The sequence below is a fragment of the Chrysemys picta genome, chromosome 1 (genome assembly GCF_011386835.1).
Source record: "Chrysemys picta bellii isolate R12L10 chromosome 1, ASM1138683v2, whole genome shotgun sequence".
NCBI classification, from domain to species: domain Eukaryota; kingdom Metazoa; phylum Chordata; order Testudines; family Emydidae; genus Chrysemys; species Chrysemys picta.
Genome location: NC_088791.1, coordinates 247214096 through 247241364, shown reverse-complemented (window position 1 = coordinate 247241364; position 27269 = coordinate 247214096). Strand labels below are relative to the sequence as shown.

Here is a 27269-nt window from a genome sequence, read left to right as displayed (position 1 = left end):
ACAATGTGCCCCAGCACATTTTCTGATGCCCCTTTGTCTATTTAACATCCAATTTCCTGTTTCTTTGTATACTGCTCCCTGGTCTTTGCATTTGGTGCTAGTCTGAGCTTTACAAACCATATATTTTTGCTATTTTGCACTACATTAATGTAATGCACGTGCAATATCTCATTCTTTGAATCTCTGCATCTTGATATTATTCTCTTTGTTTTTCTTGTCTGTAAGTTTTGGCATAATGAATTTCTTTTGGCACAGTTATTGCATATGACCCTACATATGGGGCATTTTCCATTTTCATGGTTTTCTCCACTGTATCCACACATCTTGCTTTGCATTTTGTCTCCGTGCATTTGTTTTTGCATAAATTTTTGTGTACATGTATTTTCATTCTTTTCCTATACTCCTTGGTGAATTATCTCTGTCTTCCCCTCTTCTTCTCTTCATTGGGCTGTGAGCTTGTCCAATAACTTTACACACGTCTATAGATTTTGGAGATTTAGTGTTGGCTCTTCGAATATTCTAATTTGAGCTTCTGCATTTTTTATCCCTATTACTAGTCTATCAAGAATTAGTTCATCGTTAAAGATTTGATAATTGCCGGCATAGCCTCATAGTGTAGACGCAGCCTACCCCAACAGAAGGGACTTTTTTGTCAATGTAGGAAACCACCTCCCTGAATGACATTAACTATGTCAACAGAAGCACTCTTCCATTGACATATCTGCGGGCTGGTCTACACTGGAAACTTACATTGGCACCCCTAAGGGATGTAGTTATCCTGACCTAACCCCTAGAGTAGAATGGAAGAATTCTTCTGTCGACCCAGCTACTGCCTCTCGGGACGTGGATTAACTTCAGCGATGGGAGAACCCTTTCTGTCAGTGTGCTGCTGTAGTGTTCTAAGTGTAGATGTCGCCTGTGTCTATACTGCAGGTTGTGTTGGCATAGCTACGTCAATCTGGGTGCATTTTTCCCCCACACCGACAGACCTAGTCAGTTATACAACAAGCGTAGCATTTTACAGGGGTCATCCCAGTCTGCTGCTGAAATACCCATGTGCTGATGGACTATGTGGCACCCTTTGTCCATTACATCTAATAGTGTGGCCTGCTCTTACTTTGTTTTCCTTTTTATCCAACCCTGTAACAATTTAGTAGTTTTGTCATTGTGCTCTAAAGATTGTCCAGTTGTTAAACACATTCGCTTTACATGGCCGTCTGTCAGATGGTTTTGGGTTTGGGGTTTTTTTTGGTACAATATTCTTAGTCTCTGAGTTCATGTACCTGAAGGAGCAATTGACTTCTGACACCATGTTCTGTGCGCAGACATAATGAGAGATCCAAAACAGTGTAATGTAGAGGTTACATTCCTTCCTCCACATGTACTGTCCTCCCTCTTCAAACATGTCCTGAAAGTGAGTTCTCTAAGCTCATTATGCATAACCCTATGCATAATCATACTATAACACCCCCTATTGGCAAGCTTTTCTATTGTATTATGCAGTTCCTTATAGACAAAGGCCATAAAGCGGTGGTTCTCAAACTTTTGTACTGGTAACCCCTTTCACATAGCAAGCCTCTGAGTGCGACCCCCCTTATAAAGTAAAAACACATTTTTATATATTTAACACCATTATAAATGCTGGAGGAAAAGCAGGGTTTGGGGTGGAGGCTGGACAGCTGGCAACCTCCCATGTAGCAACCTCGCGAGCCCCTGAGGGGTCCCGACCTGCAGTTTAAGAACCCCCGCCATAAAGAGACTGTTCCTATTGGCTTCTGAATTGTCCTGTAGAATACAAAAGACCCACAGAAAATATATTCTCTATTAAGTTCTGTAGGTTTTAAGAATAATTTCTGTACACCTCAATGGGCTTCCTTCCCCCCTAAATTCTATAGGATGTGCCTTTCAGGGTGCTTCTCCCCTTCCTTCCCTCTCCTGTTGCAGCTTCCTATGCCACTGTAACAGTTCTTGGAGTACCCAGGACTGTGAATCAACTTGCTGTTGGGATACTCTCCGGGAGCTTTTCCATTCACTTATGCAGAACATTTTGTCCAGTTGTGGAAAAACAGTTCATCCACTTCTCTGGGATCCAAAAAAGTAAGTTTGACTCCAGTTAGTCATTCAGTTTACTTTATGAGGCATGTTACAGCTCTTGGCCCATGCTGGCCAGGCCCAGAGGCAGGGGGTGTAGGTATAGGGTGATACCACGATTCCAATTAATATCACACATCACATCGTTTATATAGATCTTTCCTAGCTACTAACATCTATACTTCTTGCATGTATAGTATAATCACTTCGCAGATTGTGTATGGACTAATTGCTTTGTAGATTGCATAAAACAAGCTTATCAGTTAAGGGTCTTTCCTGTCTACTTTGTTTACTATAGACATACCCACAGTGTTTAGTTTAGTTAGTTTCTGCCTCCCTTATTTACTATAAATATATTCACTATAGTTAATTGTTTCAGCAATTATTTATTTGGGCTTGTTCAGCAGTTACTTGTTCAGACATATCTTGTCTTAACTTGGGCCTGCTTATGTCAGCTAAGCCAGTGGCTCTCAACCTTTCCAGACTACTGCACCCCTTTCAGGAGTCCTGATTTGTCTTGGGTACCCCAAGTTCCACCTCACTTAAATACGACTTGCTTACAAAATCAGACATAAAAATACAAAAGTGTCACAGCCACACTATGATTGACAATTGCTTACGTTCTCATTTTTACCATATAATTATTCAACAAGGACAAGTGCAGAGTCCTGCACTTAGGACGGAAGTATCCTATGCACTGCTACAGACAGGGACCGAATGGCTAGGTAGCAGTTCTGCAGAAAAGGACCTAGGGGTCACAGTGGACGAGAAGCTGGATATGAGTCAACAGTGTGCCCTTGTTGCCAAGAAGGCTAACGGCATTTTGTGCTGTATAAGTAGGGGCATTGCCAGCAGATCGAGGAACATGATCGTTCCCCTTTATTCGACATTGGTGAGGCCTCATCTGGAGTACTGCATCCAGTTTTGGGTCCCACACTACAAGAAGGATGTGGAAAAATTGGAAAGAGTCCAGCGGAGGGCAACAAAAATGATTAGGGGTCTGGAGCACATGACTTATGAGGAGAGGCTGAGGGAACTGGGATTGTTTAGTCTTCAGAAGAGAAGAATGAGGGGGGATTTGATAGCTGCTTTCAACTACCTGAAGGGGGGTTCCAAAGAGGATGGAGCTCGGCTGTTCTCAGTGGTGGCAGATGACAGAACAAGGAGCAATGGTCTCAAGTTGCAGTGGGGGAGGTCTAGGTTGGATATTAGGAAACACTTTTTCACTAGGAGGGTGGTGAAGCACTGGAATGCATTACCTAGGGAGGTGGTGGAATCTCCTTCCTTGGAGGTTTTTAAGGCCCAGCTTGAAAAGCCCTGCTGGGATGATTTAGTTGGGAATTGGTCCTGCTTTGAGCAGGGGGTTGGACTAGATGACCTCCTGAGGTCCCTTCCAACCCTGATATTCTATGATTCTATGATTATAAAATAAATCAGTTGGAATATAAATATTGTACTTTCAGTTTATAGTATACAAAGCAGTATAAATAAGTCACTGTCTGTATGAAATTTTAGTTTGTACTGATTTCGCTTGTGCTTTTTTACGTAGCCTGTTGTAAAACGAGGCAAATCTTTAGATGAGTTGATGTACCCCCTGGAAGACCTCTGCGTAACCCCAGGGGTACACGTACCCCTGATTGAGCACCACTGAGCTAAGCCAGCCTTACACTTGTTACTCCTCCACCTGAAGCATGAGGGAGACATGCTTGTGCTTAGCTGGGTGTCAGTTCCCTGACACCCCCAGCATGTTCTCCTGGGCAATGCCAGCCCTTACATTGCCTTGCAGTTTAACAGCAGGTGTACCTCAGTCCCCGAGCCCCTTTGAAGCATTCACCTGTAGTGTCCAGCCCCTTCTCCACTGAACACTCACAGTGAATCCCATGTCTGCTTTCCCCAAGAGAACAGTGTGCATGCCAGCTTGTATGGGTCAACTCAGGATCAGCATTTTGCTTAATATCACAGCACTGAGACATATGTATAGTGAAAACAACAATAAGTTTATCATCAAAAATTCAAGAGATAGTGAGTAAGGATAATGGAAATAAGGGGGTTACATATAATACAAAACCATAACACGTCTTCTCGAGACTAAACTTAACTTAAGCTAACCTACTCTCCCCAATCAAAGCTGCTGAACCGAGAGCTCTAACAGTGTGGTGTACCAGTGTTGTCTCGGCCACGCTGGAGCGACTAGAATTACTTGTGCCTGGTCTCTGCGTAATTTGAGCAGCACCTTGTGGGACCAGAGGAAATGGAGGGAAGGCGTAAAACAGGTGGTCTTTCCAGGGGAGGAGAAACGCATCCGAGAGAGAGCCCGGAGCTCGCCCTTGTAGGGAGCAGAACACGTGGCACTTCCTGTTGGCTCGAGATGCCAAACAGGTCTACCTGGGGAAACCCCCACTTCTGGAAAACGGAATAGATGATGTCCGGACGGATAGACCACTCGTGCGTCTGAAAGGACCTGCTGAGTCGGTCCGCTAAAGTGTTCTGGACTCCAGGGAGAAACGATGCCGTGAGATGGATTGAGTGGGCGATGCAGAAGTGCCATAGGCGAATCGCCTCTTGGCATAGAGTCGACGAACGTGCTCCTCCTTGCCTGTTGATGTAAAACATGGCCGTGGTGTTGTCGATGAGAACTAACACACAGCGGCCACGTAGGAGATTGAGAAATGCTTGGCACGCCAAACGCACCGCCATCAGTTCCCGAACATTGATGTGCAGGGATAGCTGGGGGTGCAGTCCACAGGCCCTGGGTATGGTGTTCGTTGAGATGGGCACCCCAACCCAGAGATGAAGCGTCTGTGACTAGGTGCAGAGAGGGTTGTGGGGCGTGAAATGGCATCCCCTCGCAAACCACACTGTGATCTAGCCACCAGGTGAGGGAGGTCAGGACCGAGTTCGGGACCGTGATCACCATGTTCAGGCTGTCCCGATATGGGCGGTATACCGATGACACCCAGGTCTGGAGTGGGCGAAGCCGAAGTCTGGCATGCCTGGTTACGTACGTGCAAGAAGCCATGTGACCCAGCAGGGTAAGGCACGACCTCACCGTGGTAGTTGGGAAGGCCCTGAGCCCTTGAATGAGGCTCGTGATGGTATGAAAGCGATTGTCTGGTAGGATAGCTTGTGCACGTCCAGAGTCTAGGACTGCGCCGATAAATTCTATTCTCTGGGTAGGCTCTAGAGTGGATTTCTCCTCGTTGAGTAGGATGCCCAACTCGTTGAATGTGTGCACTATTATGTGGACGTGAGCCCGAACTTGCTCTTTGGTGCGACCACGTACCAGCCAGTCGTCTAGGTACGGGAACACCTGTAATCCCTTGCCGACGAAGGTATGCCGCCACGACGGCCATACATTTTGTGAACACCCTTGGGGCCGAGGATAGGCCGAAGGGAAGGACTGCAAATTGGTAATGCACCTTGTTTACCACAAAGCGTAGGAAGCGCCTGTGAGGCGGGTAGATTGCTATATGGAAGTATGCGTCCTTCATGTCCGAGGGCGGCGAACCAGTCTCCAGGATCGAGGGGAAGGGATAATGGCCCCCAAAGAGACCATGCGGAACTTCAACTTTACTACGAATTTGTTGAGTCCGCGCAAGTCTAAGATGGGTCGCAGACCCCCTTTGGACTTGGGGATCAGGAAGTAGCGGGAATAAAATCCCCTGCCCCTTAACTCTGATGGAACCTCCTCTATGGCCCCCATAGATAGGAGCGTAGAAACCTCCTGTATAAGAAGTTGCTCGTGAGAAGGGTCCCTGAAGAGGGACGGGGAGGGAGGGTGAGGGGGGGGGGAGAAGAAAACTGGAGAGCGTATCCCCTCTCCACCGTGCGAAGGACCCAACGGTCCGAGGTTATAAGGGACCAAGCACGGTGGAAATGGGAGAGGCGATCCCGAAAGGAGGGGGCTGGATCCTGGGGGATGACTGGGGCGCCGTCCTCGACCGCACCTTCAAAAGTTCTGCCTGGGGCCTGAAGGTGGCCTTGGTGGCCCCTGGTTCTGACCGGGTTGAGGGCCGGTCCACCTTCTCCTACCACCTCGCCCCCGCCTTCTGGCAGAGTCCTGTCTCTGACGAGGTGGGGGGGGGGTAGAATCGCTGAGGCTGGGGCCTAAATGGCCTGCGCTGGGGACCCGCAACATGCATCCCCAGGGAGCGCATGATTGTTCTGGAGTCCTTGAGGCTCTGCAGATGAGAGTCCGTCTTATCTGAAAACAATCCGTGTCCCTCAAAGGGCAAATCCTGCAGGGTTTGCTGCAGTTCCGGAGGCAAACCCGAAACCTGGAGCCAGGAGATCCTCCGCATAGCGATACCTGAAGCCAGGGTTCTCGCAGCCGAGTCTGCTATGTCCAAGGAGGCCTGTAAGGAGGTCCGTGCCACCTTCTTACCCTCCTCCACCAAGGCCCCGAACTCTTCCCTGGAGTCTTGGGGGACCAATTCCTTGAACTTCCCCATAGAGTTCCAGGAATTAAAGTTATAGCGGCTCAGGAGCGCCTGCTGGTTAGCCGCTCTGAGTTGTAACCCTCCGGCTGAGTAAACCTTACGCCCAAACAAATCGAGGCGCTTAGCTTCCTTCGATTTGGGCGCTGCGGCCTGTTGACCGTGGCGCTCCCTTGCATTCACTGATGACACCACCAGTGAACACGGCTGGGGATGAGTATACAAGTACTCATAATCCTTTGAGGGGACAAAGTATTTTCTTTCCACCCCTCTGGCAGTGGGTGGAATAGAGGCAGGAGTTTGCCATATCGTATTGGCGTTAGCCTGGATCGTACGGATCAGGGCAACGCCACTTTGGATGGGGCATCCGCAGAGAGGATGTTTACAATGGGGTCCTGCACCTCCACTATCTCCTCTGCTTGTAGGTCCATATTACGCGCCACCCTACGTAATAGGTCCTGGTGTGCCCGGAGATCTATCGGGGGTGGACCTGTGCTCGACGTGCCCGGCACTGCCTCATCTGGGGAAGATGAGGAAGATGCCTCAGGTGGTAAGGGATCCAAGGGCGGGTCCTGGTCCAATGAGCCCTGGAGCGGAGCATCACCTGCCCCTGGGTCCAGGACATCAGGTGGAGCGGGCACGGAAGCCTCCATGCCCCCTGGAGGAGGGCGAGAGATGGTGGACTCTGGGGCCCTTCTCTCAGAGTGCACCGAGCGAGAGGCTGATGGTGGTGGAGCCCCTTGTGCCTGGTGGTACGCCCACGGGGTCCAGAAGGACCAGTGCGAAGGACCTTGAGCGGGATCCTCCGCTATCTCCTGCCAGTGGCCCATGTCCGGTTCCTCAGCCTGCCCCTGAGGGGGGTATGCCGATCTCGATGCCCCATCGGAGGAGCGAGACACCGATCTCGAAGGCCATGGCGGTGCCGACCGCGCCGAGATGAGCTCTGGGAGATACGGTGCCGTACGGTGCCGGTCTGGAGACGTTCTGTCTCTATGCGGTGCCGGTGAGCGGTGCCGAGATCGGGATCGGTGCCGGTGACCGCGTCGGTGCCGAGAGTCCGACCTGGACCTGGATGGCGATCTCGAGTAGGCCCGGTGCCCCTCGACGTCAAGCGTCGCTCGTAACGGTGCCGGGAACTACGTCTTGATGTCGAACGGTACCAACGATCATAACGGTGCCGGGACGTAGAACGGTGCCGCGATGATGATCTTAGCCACGAGTACGACCGGTGCCGAGGTGATATTCGGCGCCGGGACTGCGAGCGGCGTGGGGACCTGCTTCGGGACCTGGATCGGTGCCGTGGTTCCAGCCCTTGAGATGGTGGGCGCATCAAGGCAGGTTTCCCCCTGGATTGCACCGGACGAGGGGCCAACGGTGCCGGTGGTTGGGGCAGTGCCGGCTCCGTGAGAGCAATCAAGTCTCTCGCCGTCGCAAAGGTCTCTGGGGTCGACGGGAGGCACGGTACCACTGCTGGTCGTGGTGGTGATCCCGTCTGCACCGGACTCAACGGCCTCGGAGCCGGAGTCGACGGTGCCGGAGGCACCTGCTTTTGGTGCTCCGCCGGTGGACACGGCTCTACCCCCGGCACCGGGGGGGCCGGCGTCTTCAGGACGGCAGTCTCCTGCGCCTTACGGGATTTCTTATGTCCTGGCGATAACGAACGGCGCCGAGGCACTTGCGGCGGGTGCGGTGCCGAAGGGGTCCGGTGCCGCGGAGGCTTGTCCGACGCCACTCGCGGTGCCGGGGCAGTCGGTGCCGCCGGGGCACTGCGCACCGAGGCGCTTGGCGCTGGGGCTTGACGCGCCGATGGAGCGTCTGGGTTAAGTGCCGCCTCCATGAGGAGTTGTCGAAGCCGAAAGTCCCGCTCCTTTTTGGTTCTCGGTCTGAAGGCCTTACAGATCTTGCACTTATCTGTTTGATGGGACTCTCCCAGGCACCTCAGACACGAGTCGTGCGGGTCGCTTGTGGGCATAGGCTTAGCGCAGGACGCGCACTGCTTAAAGCTGGGAGCCTTGGGCATGAGCCCGGCTACGCGCCGGGGGAAAAAGGGGGAAAGAACAACCCCCTTAATCCCCTTTAACTATATAACAACTATTAATAGTAAACTGAACAACTATCTAACTATATAACAACTATAACTACAACTATCTACAAAACGGAATAAGCTAGGGAGAGTGGAGAACAGCTATGCCGCACTCCACAGTTCCAACGACCGTCGGGGCGGTAAGAAGGAACTGAGGGGGCGCCGGGTCGGCTGGGGTATATATCCAGCGCCATGAAGGCGCCACTCTAGGGGGCTCCACAGCCGACCCGCCAGTGTTGCTAGGGTAGAAAATTCTCCGACGATCGTGCACGCGGCGTGCGCACACCTAATTGGAATCGATATGAGCAAGCACTCGAAGAAGAAGGTGTGTTCCTTGCCTTTTCCTTATATCCACAAAGTTAATGTCTACACTCAGAGGCAGTATAACCCTCCCCGCACTCCATGGATTGTTTTTCTGGTGTGCTGCTGCCCTGTTGATCTCACATCCCTCTGGGAACGTCGTATGTAGATGCGTAGCCATTGTGTTGGCTTACAGTGCTTAATTTACATGCTGACAGACAGGTAAATAAACATCTTCTGTCTGACAGAAAACCTGTTTGTCAACGCTGCATATTTTCAGTATACATACATAACTCCTTACCTAGAATCTGTACATACCTTTTACAACAATATTAACGACCAGTGTGATCCTGGCTTTCATGTGAGACCTCATGTAACATTCTTTGGTGAACCAGAATGGACATACCAAAATCAGGGCATTCCTATACTCCTTTGCCAGTTGGCATAGAGAGGTTCATGGGTCTCACCTTCCCTCCCGGGGTCACCCCTTGAATTCCATTTTTTCTCATCTCCAGCTCCTCCTCTGCCTTTCCTTATTCCATCCCCTGAGGGGAAGGATGGTTCACTCAACTGAACGGAGGTGAATGAATCTACCCTCCTTTCTTTCTGTCTCCTCCTGGTAGCACCAATGGCTTCTTTTGGCAGCAGGAGAAAACTGCAACTAAAATATTTGCTGTCCAAACTACCCTGAACTCAAATGGGGGCATAGGTGTGGGAGGTGGATAGACCTGTGAAAGCAAATAGAAATTTGGGACCATCCTTGGAAAAATGAGGGCAGGGTTGGTGCCATTGTGTGGGCAACAAAGGAGCAGGGCCTCATATATTCTGCAATCCCATGGCTGTACCGTTTACTAAACTATCTACTACCTCATAATTTTGTAACAGATTCTAAACTTTTCTTTTTAAGAAAATGTTTTCTCTTTATAGTTGCAAAGAAATTTTTTCCTGTTTTCTTCCAGGCTCTGAGGGCAGCTTGAAACAATAGCTGTGAACTGTCCCACTTATTTCAATGGTGTGTTAAATTTGAAATTTAATGATCGCAATTTCAGTGTCAACATTGCTAATTAGTTCACTGCTAACCCTTTAGTGAAAAATCTGCCTAACAAGCTTATCCATTGTTGCTGGGAAAATTCTGTTTTATCTGTGAATTTTCAGTTAAGGATGCTCCATCTCTGACAGGTGTCACAGTGGGGTGTTCTTCATTTCCATGGCAACTGAAAGCAGACCAAACCTTTGCTGTGAACCTGAGCTTAGAACCACTGCTCAGAAAGATGGCTCCAGAACAATAGCTTTCAAAGCTGAAAAATATGAAGTGTATAAAAGTGCTATTTAACTCAAACCATTTGCAGCAGAGCCTTGACACAAAATTTAGAGATTTCCTGGAGAAACACTCTCTTCCTTTTCAAACTACTTAACAAGTGAGGCGTAGCCAGGAAAAAAACCTGGACATAATACAATCCTCTGAAGGAGGTTCAGAATTTCTGGCGTGGAGAGTCCTAGAAAGAAAAGCAGTATAGCCAACTTTTGCAATTCCCCCCCCCCCCACAAGAGACAGGATTTTGGAGGGTTTGCACAATGACCTGAGAAGCTCCAGAGTCCAGTCCCCTCGAGAAGTTCAGCCCTGCCAGAAGCCAGCTGAGTCTCCCCCCATCCACTCTGTTTTCAAAGGAGGGGATTGGGGAGGAGGGAGCAAAAAGCCCAGCACCCCAGCACAGCTCCCCCTCAGCCTCACCCCTGTGAGAAACACAGACACTGACAGAATAGTACCTCTGCATCTCCCCTCTGCAGCACCCAGTCTGGGAAGGAGAAGAGGCGGGTGAAGAGCCCCTGGAGCTGTCCGTCAGCCTGGGAAGGGAGAGAAGGGACTGTGCTGCAGCGCCTCCCCCGCCCCCCAGCTGTGGGAGAGGGAGGTGAAGAAAACTAGGAGGAGCAGAGGTAAGGTTGGAGTGGGCAGAACTGTGGGTTGGGAATTGATGTGGGGGCTGAACTGAGTGGTGCAACCTGGACTGTGGGACTGCTGAGCCCTCCAAACCCACCAGCCTGGGCTGCCTCTCACCTGGTGTTGCTGATGTCAAGCTGCAAGCCTCTGACAGGCACTGCCCTCACACAGACATCCACAGGCCAGGACACAACCAAGTTACATGAATGATCTCCCAGCCACTCATAAACTATCAATAGGGAGGCTCCAGTCAATTCCCCCCAGCTCTCTAGTCTTGCACCCCAGAACTGTATCGTCTTGCACTGGTCAGAAGCCTGGCCAGTGTAAATTCATTACCTAGTTCACCACCCTGTCAAAGGAAAGTGGACATGCACCAGCCTTCATAACTTCAGCAGATTTCCCAGGCACTTTAGACAAACTCACTGGTAAGGATAAAATATTAAAATAAGTTTATGAACTACATAAAGATCGATTTTAAGTGATTATAAGTGGTAGGCATAAAGGTCAGAAATAGTTACCTTAAGGAAATAAAAAATAAACATGCATTCTAAATCCTAAACTTTTAGACTAAGCAAGAGCTGAGTCAAACAGCTTTTGTCACCCCAACAGATGGCACAAGCAGCTTCCAGTTCTTCAATACACAGATTGGACCCTTCTCCAGCCTGGGACCAAACTCCCTCAGTTCAAAGTCTTTTTCTTCCAGACCTTCTTCCAGATGTTGAGATGGGGGGGGGGGGGGGGGGGGGGGGAGAGGCGAAGTGATGATGTCACTGTCTGTCTTTTTACACCTTCTTCCAGCTGCTAGAAAGATCCTTGCTGTGACATGGGGGTCAGGCAGTCCCCATTGCTCAAGCAGGTTTCAGAGTAGCAGTCAAGTTAGTCTGTATCTGCAAAAAGAACAGGAGTAGTTGTGGCACCTTAGAGACTAACAAATTTATTTGAGCATAAGCTTTCAAGAAAGGTGCCAGAAGTACTCCTGTTCTTATTGCTCAAGCAGTCTTCACTGCGTAAGTGCTTTCTCCAAGAAGTCTCTGGGATAGTCAGGGCCGGCTCTAGGCACCAGCAAACTAAGCACGTGCTTGGGGTGGCACATTTTCAGGGGCAGCATTCCGGACATCTTTTTTTTTTTGCTTCGGGCGGCAAAAGCCTAGAGCCGGCCCTGGCAGCAGCAGCGCATCATGCGTGGGGGGAGCCTTGGGGCTGCTGCCGTTCACGCTGCGGGGGAGCAGCACCCACACCTTGTGGCTGGGTCGGGCAGGCTCCGAGCGCGGGACGCTCGGGCTGGGGGCCGCCCCGCAGGGCACACGGAGCCGCCTGCAGGTGCCGCAGGGCGGCCGCCCCCCAGCACCGCAGCCGGGGCTGGGCGAAGCGGCCCGAGCCGCTTAGGGACTGCAACAGGGTGGCCTGAAGAAGCAGCACCAGCGGGGCCATAGAGGCCGGGGTGCTGCTGTGTGGGGCCCGCGTCCCACTCTCCGGGGCTCCCCTCCCTCTGGGGCTGCCCTGCCCCAGCTCTTCAGCCCCCTGCCGGGGCAGTCCCCCGGCTCTGCCCTCCTGGGTCCTGGCCGCTCCTGGAGGTGGGAGCCCTGGCTGGAGGGACCCTGGGCTGAGGCGCGGCCCGGGAGCCCCGCTGCTTACCCTGACCCTGCCAGCGCCGGACCAGCTGGAGGCGAGGGGGGAGTGGACGAAGTCAGCACTGGCGGGGGAGCCCAGGGCTGGGGCAGCAGGGGGTGGGGTTGGGTGGGGGTCGGGGGGAGAGCACAGGGTTGGGGCTGCAGGGGGTGCAGGTGGGAGCGGGAAGAGAGAGCCGAGGGCTGGGGCAGCAGGGGGTGTGGGTGGGAGAGGGCACTGGTGGGGGGGGGGTGAGAGCCCAGGGCTGGGGTGGGGGGCTACCAAAAATTTTTTTTTGCTTGGGGCGACAAAAAACCTAGAGCCGGCCCTGGGGATAGTAGATTGGGTGTTAATGAGCCATTAACGATCATCTGACCGGTGATGGCTACTCTTTTGTTGTAACTGAAAGGCTGGTGGTGGGTGTTCCCAACCTCACAACATATGTCAGTAACATATATATAGCAGTACCTCATAACTTCCCATACAATGATAAGCACATACAATCCAACAGGATATTATGGTTCAACAAATCAAGACCTTACAAAATGATACCCCACAAAGCATACTTTGCACAAAACGTATAATCATATCACAAAGGTGAATATGGGGGTTTCAGGGTGCTACTTTGAGGTACAGAGTGTCACAACCATGTAGAACTGAACACGAACTATAGACTTACTGAAGCACTCTGTTCCATAACACCCTTCTACCAAAGGCTGCTTCAGCAGGGGTGAGGATATCTACTCCCAAGCATTTGAAAAAGTGTGGATGGAAGAGCCTGTAGGAGCCTTTCAGACCGCCTCATAAAATGCGTGTGATCTCTCTGCCCACAAAAATCACTGCTTTTTTTTCCACAGAGCTTTAGGAATTGTACAGGGTTTTCAGAGAATCCCAGCCTTGTTCTGCCAACTCCCTAGATGGCAGTGGCCTCTTCCTAATGTGTAATCTCTATGTCAGACCCTGGAGAAGCCACGGTTTCAAAGGGAACACATGCTGAGATAAGGGAGCTCAACAGTTCTCTCACTAGTGGGAGGGAATTGTTCCCTTGTCTAAAGTCTCAGTGATGGCTTTGTCTCTGTTCCCCCCAAGAGCAAATAAGCACAAATGTTTAGAAGGATATCAGCTGTGAGCCTGCAATTCCAGTTTCTTCAAGCAGAGCTATAGTTGACTTCCAGGACACATCTTTGGAAGTTTTTGAATGTACAGCAACTCAGAGCCAGGTGAAGCATCAGCCTGAAAGTTGCTAGTGAGATCCAGTTTAAAGTAGATTGTGTGTAGTGGTTTTGTTGTTGCTGTATTTTACTTTTAGGTTTTTTGCTCACACTCACAATGACATCCCAGTTGAGCACAAATTCCACAATAAGAGATTACAGCCAATAGTTTAAGGGCTGAGGCTGATGTCTCCAAATTTAGTCTGAGAGATCTTATTCTCCTGTCTGTGAGTATGGCAGAAATACTCCCTCAGCTAGTATTATTTTCCCCTTCACTAATGAGGCCACAGCAGGCTTAACATTATGCAGAGTAATGAAGACCTTTAATCCTTAGGCACAAGAAGGACTTGCTAGGTAATTTCCACTCCACCTTAATTATGTCCTCCTGAACCAGATAAGGAAGGATTATACGGCTCTTCAGCTTTGCAAGGTTGTTGTTGTTTTTTTGCAAAAAGAACAGGAGTACTTGTGGCACCTTAGAGACTAACAAATTTATTAGAGCATAAGCTTTCGTGGACTACAGCCCACTTCTTCGGCTGTAGTCCACGAAAGCTTATGCTCTGATAAATTTGTTAGTCTCTAAGGTGCCACAAGTACTCCTGTTCTTTTTGCGGATACAGACTAACACGGCTGCTACTCTGAAACCCGTTGTTTTTTTGCAAAAAGAAGAACAGGAGTACTTGTGGCACCTTAGAGACTAACAAATTTATTAGAGCATAAGCTTTCGTGGACTACAGCCCACTTCTTCGGATGCATATGCGCCGGCAGATGGGCATCAGTGCCATGATCCTGTTGGGGCACAGCCTGGGGGGCTTCCTGGCGGCCTCCTACAGCCTGGCGTACCCTGAGAGGGTGAAGCACCTCATCCTGGTGGACCCCTGGGGCTTCCCCGTGCGCCCCACCGACCCCAGCCAGATCCGACCCCCGCCAACCTGGGTGAAGGCCATGGCGGCTGTCCTGGGGCGCTCCAACCCCCTGGCTGTGCTGAGGGTCGCCGGGCCCTGGCCTTGTCCAGCGCTTCCGTCCTGACTTCAGGCAGAAATTTGCGGAGTTCTTTGAGGACGACGCCATCTCGGAGTACATCTACCACTGCAATCTGTCTTCAATCCTGCTTCTTACCTCTGGAGGAACTTTGCTACAAACTGAAGCTCTGAACAAAGGACTGAATGACCCATCCCAGCTGGGGATGTATTCCAGAGACTTGATTTGAACCTGCAGTTTATTCCATTGCTGCTGCAAGCCTGAACCAAGAACTTTGCCATTACTGTATGTAATTGATTCCATTTAACCAATTCTAACTCTCATCTCTATCTTTTTCCTTTTATGAATAAACCTTTAGATTTTAGATTCTAAAGGATTGGCAGCAGCGTGATTTGTGGGTAAGATCTGACTTGTATATAGTATATGCATCCGAAGAAGTGGGCTGTAGTCCACGAAAGCTTATGCTCTAATAAATTTGTTAGTCTCTAAGGTGCCACAAGTACTCCTGTTCTTCTTTTTGCGGATACAGACTAACACGGCTGCTACTCTGAAACCTGTTGTTTTTTTGGTTTGGGGTGTTTCATTTTTTAAAACCATAAGCATCTATGAAGTTAGATTCCCATTCGTGCTTAATTCTGGGAAGTTTAGTTGAGAGACGGCGGGGCCTCGCTTAAAGTACCCCAGCTTTAGAGATTTCTCCTTCTCTGTAGAGGATCCAGAGGGGAGACTCCCTCCTGAGATTTGTTGAGACTTTGTGCTGCCCTTTTAAGTGCTGATTGAGAGCAATATCCTTCACCAGCCCCTGGGCCAAATCCCTGAGAGGAAGCAGAGGAGCCTGTGAGGGGCCAAGTGCGTTATCAGGGAGATTGAAAGGACAGGGCAAGCATATGTCCTGTATGTCTCCCTGGGGACACTACTAGCCGCCTGATGGCCTCCTGTGGGACTCCTGGAGGCTGGAGGTGAAGAGGAGTTAGGCTCATCTCCCAAGGAAAGGGATCTGAATCACTTCACACTGTGCTCCCTGCTGCTGGGGCAGGGCTGAGTGGGGCCTGACTGCACAGAATGAGCAGTGAGCTGGAGCTGCTGGACACAAAGGACTCATTGGTATCAGAGAGGTCACAGGAGCTGGCACCTTCAAGGTAGCTGAGGTCTTGCAGGTAAAACAGCTTCTGGCATAGCTACAATGCTGCAGTCACCCCAGGGCCCATGATATTAGAGGGGCGCATCCAGCAGAGCAGCAGGAAGTGGCCCTGCTGGGTGGCTGGGGAAGCTCTCCACCCCTTCCCCAGCCACTCCTCATCCTCAGCTCAGGCACTGAGCAGCTTGGGGCTGCTCCTAGCAGCATCTCCAGCGCTGGTGGAGCTTCATCCCCCACAGGGCCAGGTAGCCCCTTGTCCTTGCCCTGGCCGGTGCCATTGCCATGGACTCACACTGTGGCTGCTACTTCAACAGGGAGAAGCTCATCCGAAAAGGCGGTGGGGGTGGACTGGGGTTTGCAGAAGTTACAGGGGCCAGACAGGGGGTGCCCATGTCCCGTTGTGGTTGAGCTGAGCGGCTCCAGGGGAAGGGTTGGGCGGGCAAGGGTCTCTGGCCCCAGGGATGAAGGATGAGGAGGCCAGAGGAGGGGAGACCTAACCTATTCTTGCACCAGGGCCTCACTGTCTGCCTTCTCTGGGAGGAAAGGTGCTGTCCTTCAAACCCACCTCAGAAAAAGACTTTTTTATTTTTTGAGTATCAATTTTGAGGAGAAAATCCTCAAAGCCAATGAAGAAACTGAGTGACATTTGGTTAAAAGTCTTTTCGAAACTCCCTGGAATCTGCTGCATGTGCCGCCTGGAGGCAGAGTTCTGGAGAGCTCTTCCCAAGGGACAGTCCTACGCCCAGGCTCAGAGCAAAGATCTCCAGTTGCCAGTTAGACAAATCCCACTGTGAAGGCTGCCTGACATGGGGAGGACTGACAAACAATGGGGCATATGAGAACGGGGCAATTGGGGCAGCTGGCTGTCAAGCATTCACCAGGCTCCCCTCTGACAGCACTTGAAAGGGAAGAAGTTGGAACATGAAAATGTGCCCCCTCCTTACCCACTGCCAGAAGGCTCAAGAGTGTGGGTTCCAGATTCTCAAACTGTTCCTATGACTTTCTGGATACCAGAATCCCCAACCTGCTTCTAGCCTCTCCATTTCCTTCCCCCTATCTCTTCCCCCCGCCCCCGGCCGCTCCACCCCAAAATGGCAATGGTTACAACACAATTGTGCATTTTCAATACAAAATTTTGTGGCACACTGGAAATTGAAAAGCTGTGTTGGAATAGTGTCATATAAGTTTAATTTAATATCAAAATAAGTAACAAAGAATACTGATTATTCATTTACACAGTAATTAAATAATAATAAAAATGCTAACTTGTGGAAGCATTTCTAGTTTGCTGCAGAAAGCAGCATCAGAATTTAGGTTCAGACCACATGGGGGCTTCTGGGAGACACCCATCAAGCACTAACCAGACACAGCAGCACTTCAGGTAACGCCGGGAAATTATGACTTGCCACATCATTTGATATTAAGCACATGCTGGAAGTCTACAACTTGTAAAAAATAATCTTTAGGGACCATTATTAAATTCTATCTGAAATTTTCTTCAATATTTTAAAACATAATTTTAAGTTTAAAAAAATGTTTTTCTGACTCTTAATGAATTGTAGTGCTTAATATAAAGCTACTCTGGGAGTTGAAAATACTATGGGCCACATGAAATTCACCGGGCTTCTCAGACTCACAATGCTGTTGCCAAAATACATGGCAGAGGATACAAGACACTAACTTTCAAAGGGCATCTGCTCACACAAACTCTATTTTGGAAATATATTGTGTTGGAATATCCTAAAAAGATATAAAATATTTTCTTCAATGCAGGTTCTTACAATAATGTCCATACTTACCATCTCAAAAATGGATAGAGAACTGAATCTACAATCTATTATATTTCCTACACAGCCATAGTACATCTGGGTACTATAACAAGGAATACAGGAAACAATAATTTACTTCACCATGCAACATCAAAGAAAATACCAATCCACCTACTGGCTTTGTATAGGTTCAACTCCTTTAGGCTTGCTATGTCATACCCAGCAGTAGAAAACAGAGTTCACTGTATTAATGAAAAGCAAAAGCTTACCTTTAAATAATACACATATTATAGTTATACATGTGTAGTTAAGCACTGGAGCAAATTATCTAGGCAGGTTGTGGACTCTATCACTGGAAATTTTTAAGAACAGGTTAGACAAACACCTGTCAGGGATGGTCTAGAAGATAATACCTAGTCCTGCCTCAGTGCTAGGAAGAGATAACCTTTTGAGGTGTGACAAAGTGAGAATTTTTTGTAATATTTTTATGAAGCCTATGTGTGCCTCAGTTTCCCCTGTAAGCTGCATTGTTATCTCGGAGTTGGAAAGGAGCTGTTTGCTCTCAAGGCAGATGAAGATGTAGATATGGGGCTCGCCGAGCTGTCTGGGTCTTGGTCCCCCATTGATGAAGCCTCTGAGAAGAAAATGGCAAATCCAGTTGCCTAAACAGTGAGACCTAGCACACAGCGACCCAGAGAGGTATAGACTTCCTCACCACTCAGCAGCTCAAGATCAAAGGACTGGAGAGGTATGTGGTGGGGGATAAATGTTCGCTGCTAGAGGCAGTCAGGGCTCTAACCTGAGGTTCTGACCACGGAAGTCTAACAGATGGAGAGACAGGAATTGAACAGTGGAGATCACGAAGCTTAGCTTGGCTTGGTGCTGAGCTACCCAGAATGGACTATGCTTTAACCTTCAGTTCTGTATGCTAACCTAAGCACTTCCTATGCTGTGTTCCAGATGACTAATAAACTTTCCCATTCTGACAATGCTGTGTCAGTGAGGTGCATTCATCCCTGAAGAGTGTACAAGTCTCCATCAAGGGTCTGTTTCAGAATTGTAACTTGTTAAGTTTTAGACACTAGAACATATGATTATACTTTTGTTTTATTTGTAACCATTTTCTGTTTCTATTGTCTCTACTTAGTATCACTTACATCTCTGTTGTTTATTAATGAACTCATTCTTGTTTTATTATAAATCCATCTCAGCACTGTTCTGTTAAAGTGAAGTGTGCATCGTCTGCTGGGCCAACATGCTGGTGTGCAGGGCCGGTGCAAGGAAGTTTCGCACCCTAGGCGAAACTTCCACCTTGCGCCACTCCCACCCCCCGAGCTAACCCCACCCCCTCCCCCCCGCGGCAGCTAACCACACACCCCCCCACGGCAGCTAACCCAGCCCATCACCCGGGGAGCTCCCCCCCCCCCCGCAGTAGCTACCCACACTCTGCAGCTAACCCCACCCGGGGAGCCCCCCCCGCAGCAGCTAACTCCGCCTGGGAAGCCCGCCCCAGCTCACCTCCGCTGAGCACGCCGGCGCTGCTCTAATTCTCCTCCCCTCCCGGGCTTGCAGCACCGATTGGAGGAGACTTAGAGCGGGGGCTGTGTGCTCAGCGGAGGAGGCAGAGTGGAAGTGATCTGGGGCGGGAAGCGGTTCCCCTGTATGCCCCCCCCCCCCCCGTTACTGCGGGCAGCCCTCCCCGCGTCCCCCTGCCTCAGCTCACCTCCACTCCACCTCTTCGCCTGAGCGGGCTTTTAGGCGCCCTCAACCACTAGGCGCTCTAGGCGGCTGCCTAGTTCGCCTAGTGGTTGCACTGGCCCTGCTGGTGTGTAATCTGTCTCCTTGGAGACAGTGGAGTTGGTATTTTCTGTGTGTGTCCAGTGACGGGCTGAATACTGCTGAGGAACCCTCTTCAGGGGGGTTCAGGATCTAGGGACATCAAGCATTTCCTCGGGCTTCTGCCAGTCTTTTTCTTGCCTTACAGGTGTTTGTTGGACAGGCTAACAGACTGGAATGTCTGGTAACTGACACACTGTTTAGCAGCAGCAAATCTCTCTCTTGTTGAGGCAGAAGAGTAACAAGGTTAGCGAACAGGGGACTGTAAACAGGGGAGTTTGAGAGGGAGTTTGTAAGAGGGAGTCATAATATAATTGCTATGGTTAGGAAGGGCTGCATTGCCAGTGCCAATGCTGCTGCTGCTGCTGTCTCCTCCACCTGCACCTGTATCCAGACAGACAACCTAACCATGCATGCCTCTACCTAGATCCTGGTGTGGATTTGCAGAGACTGTAGCCTGCATTTCCCACCCGCAGAAAGCCAGGCTGGGGGGACCATCCAGTGTGAGAGGTGCCTGCTGGTGGAATCTCTCAGGAAGCAGGTGGGAGAACTACAGGAGGAGGTGGCTAGGCTGAGGAGCATCTGTGCCCACAAGGAATTCCTCAAGAATATTCATAAGGAGACATGCAAGGCTGAGGAAGCTATCCAGCTAGAGAGCATTGCTGTCACACCACTGGGGGAGGAGGATATGGCTCTTTCACAGGGAGGACACTGGCTGCTGGTTACTTCTGGCAGCAGGCAGTGCTCCACCCCTACTCCCACCCACCCACCATGGTGATGGAAAATCAATCTGCTACCTTAACAATGAGCGGTGAGGAATCACCCCCAAAGGTGGAGAAGGAGAAGCCATGTACCCCTAAGGCTGGGAAGATCACGGCCACCACTCCCCAGAGGAAACATAGGGTAATGGTGGTTGGTGACTCTCTTCTGAGGGTGAGAGGCACCCATCTGTTGCCCTGACATGGCATCCCGGGAGGTATGCTGCTGCCAGGGGCCCATATCCGAGATGTTACGGAGGGATCATTGAGAATCATCTGGCCCTCTGAATACTACCCCATGCTACTCATCCATGTGGGCACTAATGATACTGCGGGGTATGACCCTCAGCAAATCAGAAGTGACTACAGGGCTCTGGGAGTATGGGTGAAGGAGTTGGGAGCACAGGTGGTGTTCTCTTCAGTCCTTCCGGTCAAGGGTAGGGGACCAGGCAGAGACAAATGCATCCTGGAGGTGAATGCCTGGCTGGTGTCGTCAGGAGGGCTTTGGCTTCCTTGACCACGGGATGCTGTTCCAGGAAGAAGGACCGCGAAGCAGAGATGGGGTTCACCTATCGAGGAAGGGGAAGAGCATATTTGGATAGACTGGCTAACCTCTGGCTTTAAACTAGGTTTGAAGGGGGCAGGTGACAAAAGCCCACAGGTAAGTAAAAAACATGGAGACCTGGGAGAAGGGTTGGAATTTGAGGGGAGCAAGGGCTGTTATAGCAGGGATAAAGGAGAAACAAGACAGAATTGGGGGTGTGGGAATCAAATCAGTAGTTTAGATGTCTGTATACTAACATGAGAAGTATGGGGAATAAGAAGGAAGAATTCAAAATGCTAGTAAATAAACACGACTGTGACATAGTTGGCATTACAGAGACTCGGTGGGATAATACGCTTGCTCCCAGCCTCTATAGTAGGGGTCGGCAACCTTTCAGAAGTGATGTGCCGAGTCTTCATTTATTCACTCTAATTTAAGGTTTCACACGCCAGTAATACATTTTAACGTTTTTAGGTGGTCTCTTTCTATAAGTCTATAATATATAACTAAACTATTATTGTATGTAAAGTAAATAAGGTTTTTTAAATGTTTAAGAAGCTTCATTTAAAATTAAATTAAAATGCAGAGCCCCCCGGACTGGTGGCCAGGACCCGGGCAGTGTGAATGCCACTGAAAATCAGCTCACGTGCCATCTTCGGCACGTGTGCCATAGGTTGCCTACCCCTGCTCTATAGTGTTCCCTGCCCACCCATTTCCTCTGGCCCTTCAAAGCTTCAGGTTAGGCCCCTACCCTGCAAGCCCCTCTCCCTAGCTGCTTTGAATTTCCCATATAAGCCAACTCAGTAAGGCCTGGCTGGCCTGATTCCAAGCTACATCACAGGGACATCTATACAAGCTTATGCTCCATGCTATTAATTTCTTCACCCTCATATCCCACCCCAAGATGTAATGGTGGGAGCTGTTGCCATCTATGGAGGGTGAGGAGTCTTGGTGGGCTAGCCTGTATTCCACCTGGCTGCCACAGCCTGTCAGGAATTTAATTTGGCAGTTCCTTCACAGAAACATGAACAGCGGCCTATTGTTGATGCAGTTTTTGGATTCCCCTTACAATTGTTTTCCTTGTGGTGAGAGGAAGACCCTGGCACATGTATCTTGACAGCGTGCAGTCCCTTTTCTGCCTCTTCCAGAATGTCTTGTTGAGGTTGTCTCTTCACTTTTCCCCACACCTTTTTATTTATGCATGTCCTATCTATGAGCCCACGAAGTTGCAGAACCTCCTTGTCAGCCTCCTTCTGGCTTTCAGCTAATAGGCTATATATCCAATCAAGAAAGAAGAGGTTGGATGGAGGGGTTATCTGAGACCAAGACTGTGAGGGTTGATTTTGTGCACTTGTCTGTTCAAATCTCTGGGAAGTTTCTCTGGGCAGCATCCATTAGCTCTCTGAACTCTTGAGGAGCAGTGAACATTGTCCAGGGATCTCCACTTGGTCTCCCCCTCAGAAACACTGATTGTAAACCTATGAGCCTCACTTCCATTCATGTTTTTTCATTTGTCATCCCACAGAATCAGTTGATAACATATATTTCTTCTGGTCCTTTCCCGCTAAAGAGAGGAAGGTCCTTTTTGGTTCACTAGATAAGTCGCCTTCAGGGATCCATGTAAGTACATAGGGACAATATAGGCCTAACCCTACGCTGAGACACCTGACCATAATGCTAGGCCTGAGACCCTCACTTGCTCCAGACCTAAGCCTAGACTTTGGGTTCCTACCTGCCCCAACCCTAACCCTGGGAGTACTATCTACCCCAGCCATAACCTGAGAGACTTTTTCTGCCCCAATGCTAACCCTAGGGCGGGAGGCCCTACCTGTTCCAACCCTAACCCTAGGCTTATGGGACTGTACCTGCCCAAACCATAATTTGTGAAAGTTTATCTACTCCAACCTCTAACCCTAGAACATGGTGCCCTTCCTGCCCAAACCCTAGGCTGGGGGGCGGGCCCTACCTGCCCTTCAATGTAACCCAAGCCTGAAGCACTTTTCCAGCCCAATTTTAACCCCAGCGCTCATTCTCATCTGACACTTTCTGGTCACACCCCAATCCTATACTGGGGTACCTCCCTGCCTGCCCCATCTCTAACACTGGTCCAGGGGGACCCTACCTGCCCCATCCATAACCCAGGCCAGAAGGAACACTACTTCTAAACCTGACCTTAGGATGAGGTGCCCTATCTGCCCTTCACCTAACTGTGGGCTGGGGGGACCCTACCTGTCCCAGCCCCAACCTTAGTCCCCAGAGACCATACCTGGCACTACCTCAGCACCAACCTACATAATTTTGCAATAAACTGATGCATGCTAGTTCCATTTTTAGGGTATATATGCTTCCCTTTCCTTACACTGATTGGGTAGGAGCAAACCCCAATCACCTCAACAATATTACACAGCTCACAAACAGACCTCTACCACCTAGTCTCACCTATTGCATTACCATTCAATATAGCTACAACCCAGTGACTTCAGCTGCAGTGCATGCAGATAATTCCCAGTGGGTATTACCATTGCCATGGGGCAGAGTCAAGGTTGGGTGCATGTTTACCTTAACAGTGTATTTCTTGGTTTTCAGTTTAAATTTTGCCAAACTCAATATTCTGGAAGGATATGAGCTGTCACTAGGAAACTAACTGCATAAACATTTATTGCCATTTGATTATATGTAGTTCAAATCTATCTGCATTTTTTCTGCCAAAAGCAGCACATTTATTCCACTTGCTTTTCGTTAAGCAAAGCTGCAGCCCATATTCTGCCATCTAACACAAAATTACCATTGAAGGCAATGGAGTTACAAACATGTAAGATAGCAAAATTCATCCTCTTATTCAAAGCAGCAAAGCTTATTTATACTAATAATTAAAAACAGCCAAATAGCCTTTAACTATTCATATCAGTATTCAATCTCAGACCAGGAGTATGCTCCAACTCTCTGCCTCTGTACAGTAGTGAAAACAGGGCTAGGTTAATAGCCTGCACTTCTCACTTTCAATTCCAGCATATAAACTCAAAATTGCCTCATCAATCTCCTTCTTAACTCACATACTGCACTCTTGCAACCTTATTTTGCTTTGAGGACTTCAGTGGACTTTAGAAGCATACAGATGACATCTTAAGAATTTACAACAGGCAGCAATCAAGGACCTCAAGTTTCAGTTTTGGAAATTTAGTCTTGGAAACAATAAAGTATTTGAATGAGAAGAGGGGTCTAAAGAAAATGTTTCACAGGTAGGATATAGATACTACATTATTCAGTCAAATATTTCTGAAGAAAAAATGAGTGTCTGAAATCTGTTTAAGTAATAGTGAATGGAAGCTGAACATAGTACATATTTCCTTAAAAGCTTGTCTGACAGGAAATTTAAGTCTTGAGTTATACTTCACTTGGGTATATAAAACCTCATTAAAAACTATAAAATGTAGCCAAGCAACATGTGTGCAAGATTAGTTGTAACCTGAGGAGGAAAATCCAGACAGCACACTGCTATAACTACTAATGGCTTTGATTTGTCCAAACATGTCTAAACAAAAGCATATGTAAAACTCTAAAATAGCACTTGGAAAAATGTTTTAATCAAGCTTTAAGTCTGAAGTGTTAGTTTGACCAAAATTATAGAATGCTAGAGGTGCCATGCTTCAGGTGAGATTTAGGTTCCGCTGCACATCTCATTTGTCCCCAGAAGTTAAGTGCATTATTCTGGCCAACTGCTCCATTTGCTTATACTGTTATTGTAACTCAACTAATATCTAACTCACTACACTTTAATTTGCTTTGTGGGATTTTATATCAGAATGGTGATATATGAAACAATATTGTAAGTTCTATTAGAAAATATTGATTTTTCAGACTTTTTCCTAATAAAATGTTTAAGGGAAAACTGAGTACTACACAATTTCAGTGTGAAACTCAGAGCTAACATTTCTGATCTTTCTTTGGAGCTCAGGACTGATATAGTCTTTACACATACTGTAGAAAACATGTACAAGTATCTTTGAAAGAGCGAAGAAATTCAGTCAAAGATAGCTTGCCAGCCTATTTACCTTCTTTTTTTATAATTCCACATAATGAAAATAAACGAAAATTCCACACAGGGATTAAGAAGGATTAAATAGGCAAGTGAGATTTGACTTTAAAATTATTAAACACTTGTTCATATAATCCATGAATGTATCACTTCTAAATAAAATAAATCCAGATACAATAGAGTTTTTTTTAAAATCCAATTTGTAAACATCCCTTTTAAACAACAAAAAATTGATACTGTTCAAAGGACTTACTGGCTCTCTCTTGTTTAATATATTCTCCCACCGTTCGTTTATCAAATCACAAAAGTAGTATCTTACATTATTTAATGTTTGTACAGAGCACTTGTATGAATGTTTACTTTTGTAATAAGCTTTAAATACAATGTATTTTCAGTTAACATAGCCCTAAAAGTATCTTAACTGGCTAGATATACACAGCATTAGATTTTCAAAGCAGTTGTAAAAAAAAACACAAAGCAAACAAAATATATGTACAGTATATCAAAATCAGTCAAATATTTTGACCTGACGATTTCTATAACAAGTAGCAGTAATTTTAAATTGCATAAAAAGCAAAAACAGTGCCAACATGCCTCCAGGCTGTGAGCTATGGTAAAATATCAAGCACACATTTAAAGTAGAGAAGCAAAATAAAAAAGGCCAAAAATCAGAACCAACCGTGACTTGCAACCAATATGGGTAATCTGCTTTTCCACTTCTATAATGCAAAGGGCCCTAACAAAGAAGAAAATAATTCCTATGCTACATTAAAGTGAAACATTTTTCAAAAGTTTGTCGTTGCATTTTTAACATTTCATTTGTCATAGAAAGTAAAGATGAACTTTCAATTCTATTAAACGCACAAATTTGTAAACCAGAGAAACTCCTTTAAGAACACCACTTTTCAAACCTTGCATAGTGACAGCTGGCATTGATGTTGCTACCATAGCTTCAGCAGAAAATACAAAAAAGGAAAATATTTACTTCAAGAGTGATGCACAAACACACAACTTGTTTTCTGCACAAAATTCAATACAGTGTGATCATATTAATAAGAGGGAAAACATTTTTAAAAAAGGGGAAAGATAATGTTCACTAGCTTGGAAATAAAAAAAATAAAAATAAAAAAAAAGTACAAAACCACAACATTCCATAGTAAAATGCAAAGAATAAACATTTCATTGTAACACCACCTACTTGCATCACTAAATAAGCCCCATACATGCAACAAATTAGAACTATAGTAGAAGACTGTCAAATGAAAGGTTTACTTTTTATATAAACAAAGTGTAAAAATAGTAATAGTTGCATTCTTCAGATTTAATGCTAGGTGAGAATTTTTTGTCACATTTGCTAGCAATTTCAACATGAATTTGACAAACAAGAATATGTTGATTTAGGAACCATGATAAAGATACATTGTGCCTAAGACAGTATTATCATATTTCTGTTCAACTTTAACAGAATTGGAATGCTCAACAACACTGTTAAGTTCAGGGATGCTTTCAGCAGTATCCCCAAAACCATGATAATGCCCATAGTGCAAAGTATCTCCAAGATCTTCAACCCATGAGGGCCTGTTAGACACAAAGCTACTTGGGCTTCCATTCAGATGCAGTGAACCACACATATCGGCAGAAGTATTCATGGCTTTTTCTGGTTCTTCAGTGCCATTACTGGTGTGAATTCTGTGCCTATTGGCAGAAGCGACACCAGGAGTTATTCCATTAGGTATTAATGTTAAACGTTCTTCATGCCTGGCATCCATTCCATTGAACTGTGTTATGGCGGTGAAGTCCAAATGTCCATTGATGGTACATCCATTTGTCAATGCATTCAAAACGGAGCTACTGCTATTCATATCTGCATTAAGAAATACATCTGTCACCAAAAATTGAGAATCAATGGAAATACATAAAAATGTCTCCACTGCACTCCACTTTGTTTTTCAAAACTTATGTATGGAAACTTGGGGAAAAACAAAACAAAACAAAAAAACCAAAACCACCACACACTTGAGTGCAAACCTAATTTTTATATTCCATGTCAACACAGGTGGTTTAAAAGTAATGTAATCTGGCTTTGATCAGTAAATTTGAAAGCTAATTTCAATTTCAAAAACATAACTGCTAACTAAATTAGAAATGTAAATATATATATAGCTATGCTAATCTTTCTAAGACAGTGTGAATTTTAGAAAAATAAGAAATTAAGTGACAAGCGTAGAGTAACAAAGCAGACAAAATTCCAAATAGTATTTTGAGAAAGAGGACAAAGGCTTTTGAAGTTAAGATACCTTTTTACACAAATTTAAAATCCACCAGGAACTAAAGAATCTCTGTGTAAGAACTGAAATTTGAGTGGACTACAGTTTTTAGCAGTGGTGATTAATTTAAAGTTTCTTGCCTCCTCTTTAGTGACAGATCTCAGGTAACAGTACACATCGAAGCAGGCAATATGAACAAGCTTATGTCAATGGGGAAGCTAATGTAAAATGTTTCCTAAGGTTGTATATCGAACAATTAATTTCAGTATAAC

General features: G+C 47.4%; 1 protein-coding gene and 1 long non-coding RNA gene across 6 annotated transcripts in view; one reads left to right on the top strand and one right to left on the bottom strand.

Moving 5' to 3' along the window:
• The window catches only part of LOC103305982 (uncharacterized), a 38569-nt gene extending 19726 nt beyond the window's left edge, over positions 1-18843 (top strand). Inside the window, exons 2-3 of the long non-coding RNA XR_002888598.3 lie at positions 10699-10845; positions 17561-18843. This is a non-coding gene — a long non-coding RNA (uncharacterized LOC103305982). The remainder of the gene's footprint in view (positions 1-10698; positions 10846-17560) is intronic.
• A 6136-nt stretch (positions 18844-24979) lies between these two features.
• The window catches only part of ANKRD10 (ankyrin repeat domain 10), a 43110-nt gene continuing 40820 nt past the window's right edge, over positions 24980-27269 (bottom strand). For all 5 annotated transcript variants that reach the window (XR_010597707.1, XM_042861436.2, XM_005302974.5 and 2 more), the window contains one exon: positions 24980-26594. Coding sequence is in view for 4 of the 5 variants with exons in the window: in XM_042861436.2 (XP_042717370.2) it covers positions 26128-26594 (467 nt within the window). In the remaining variant the exon portion in view is untranslated. The remainder of the gene's footprint in view (positions 26595-27269) is intronic.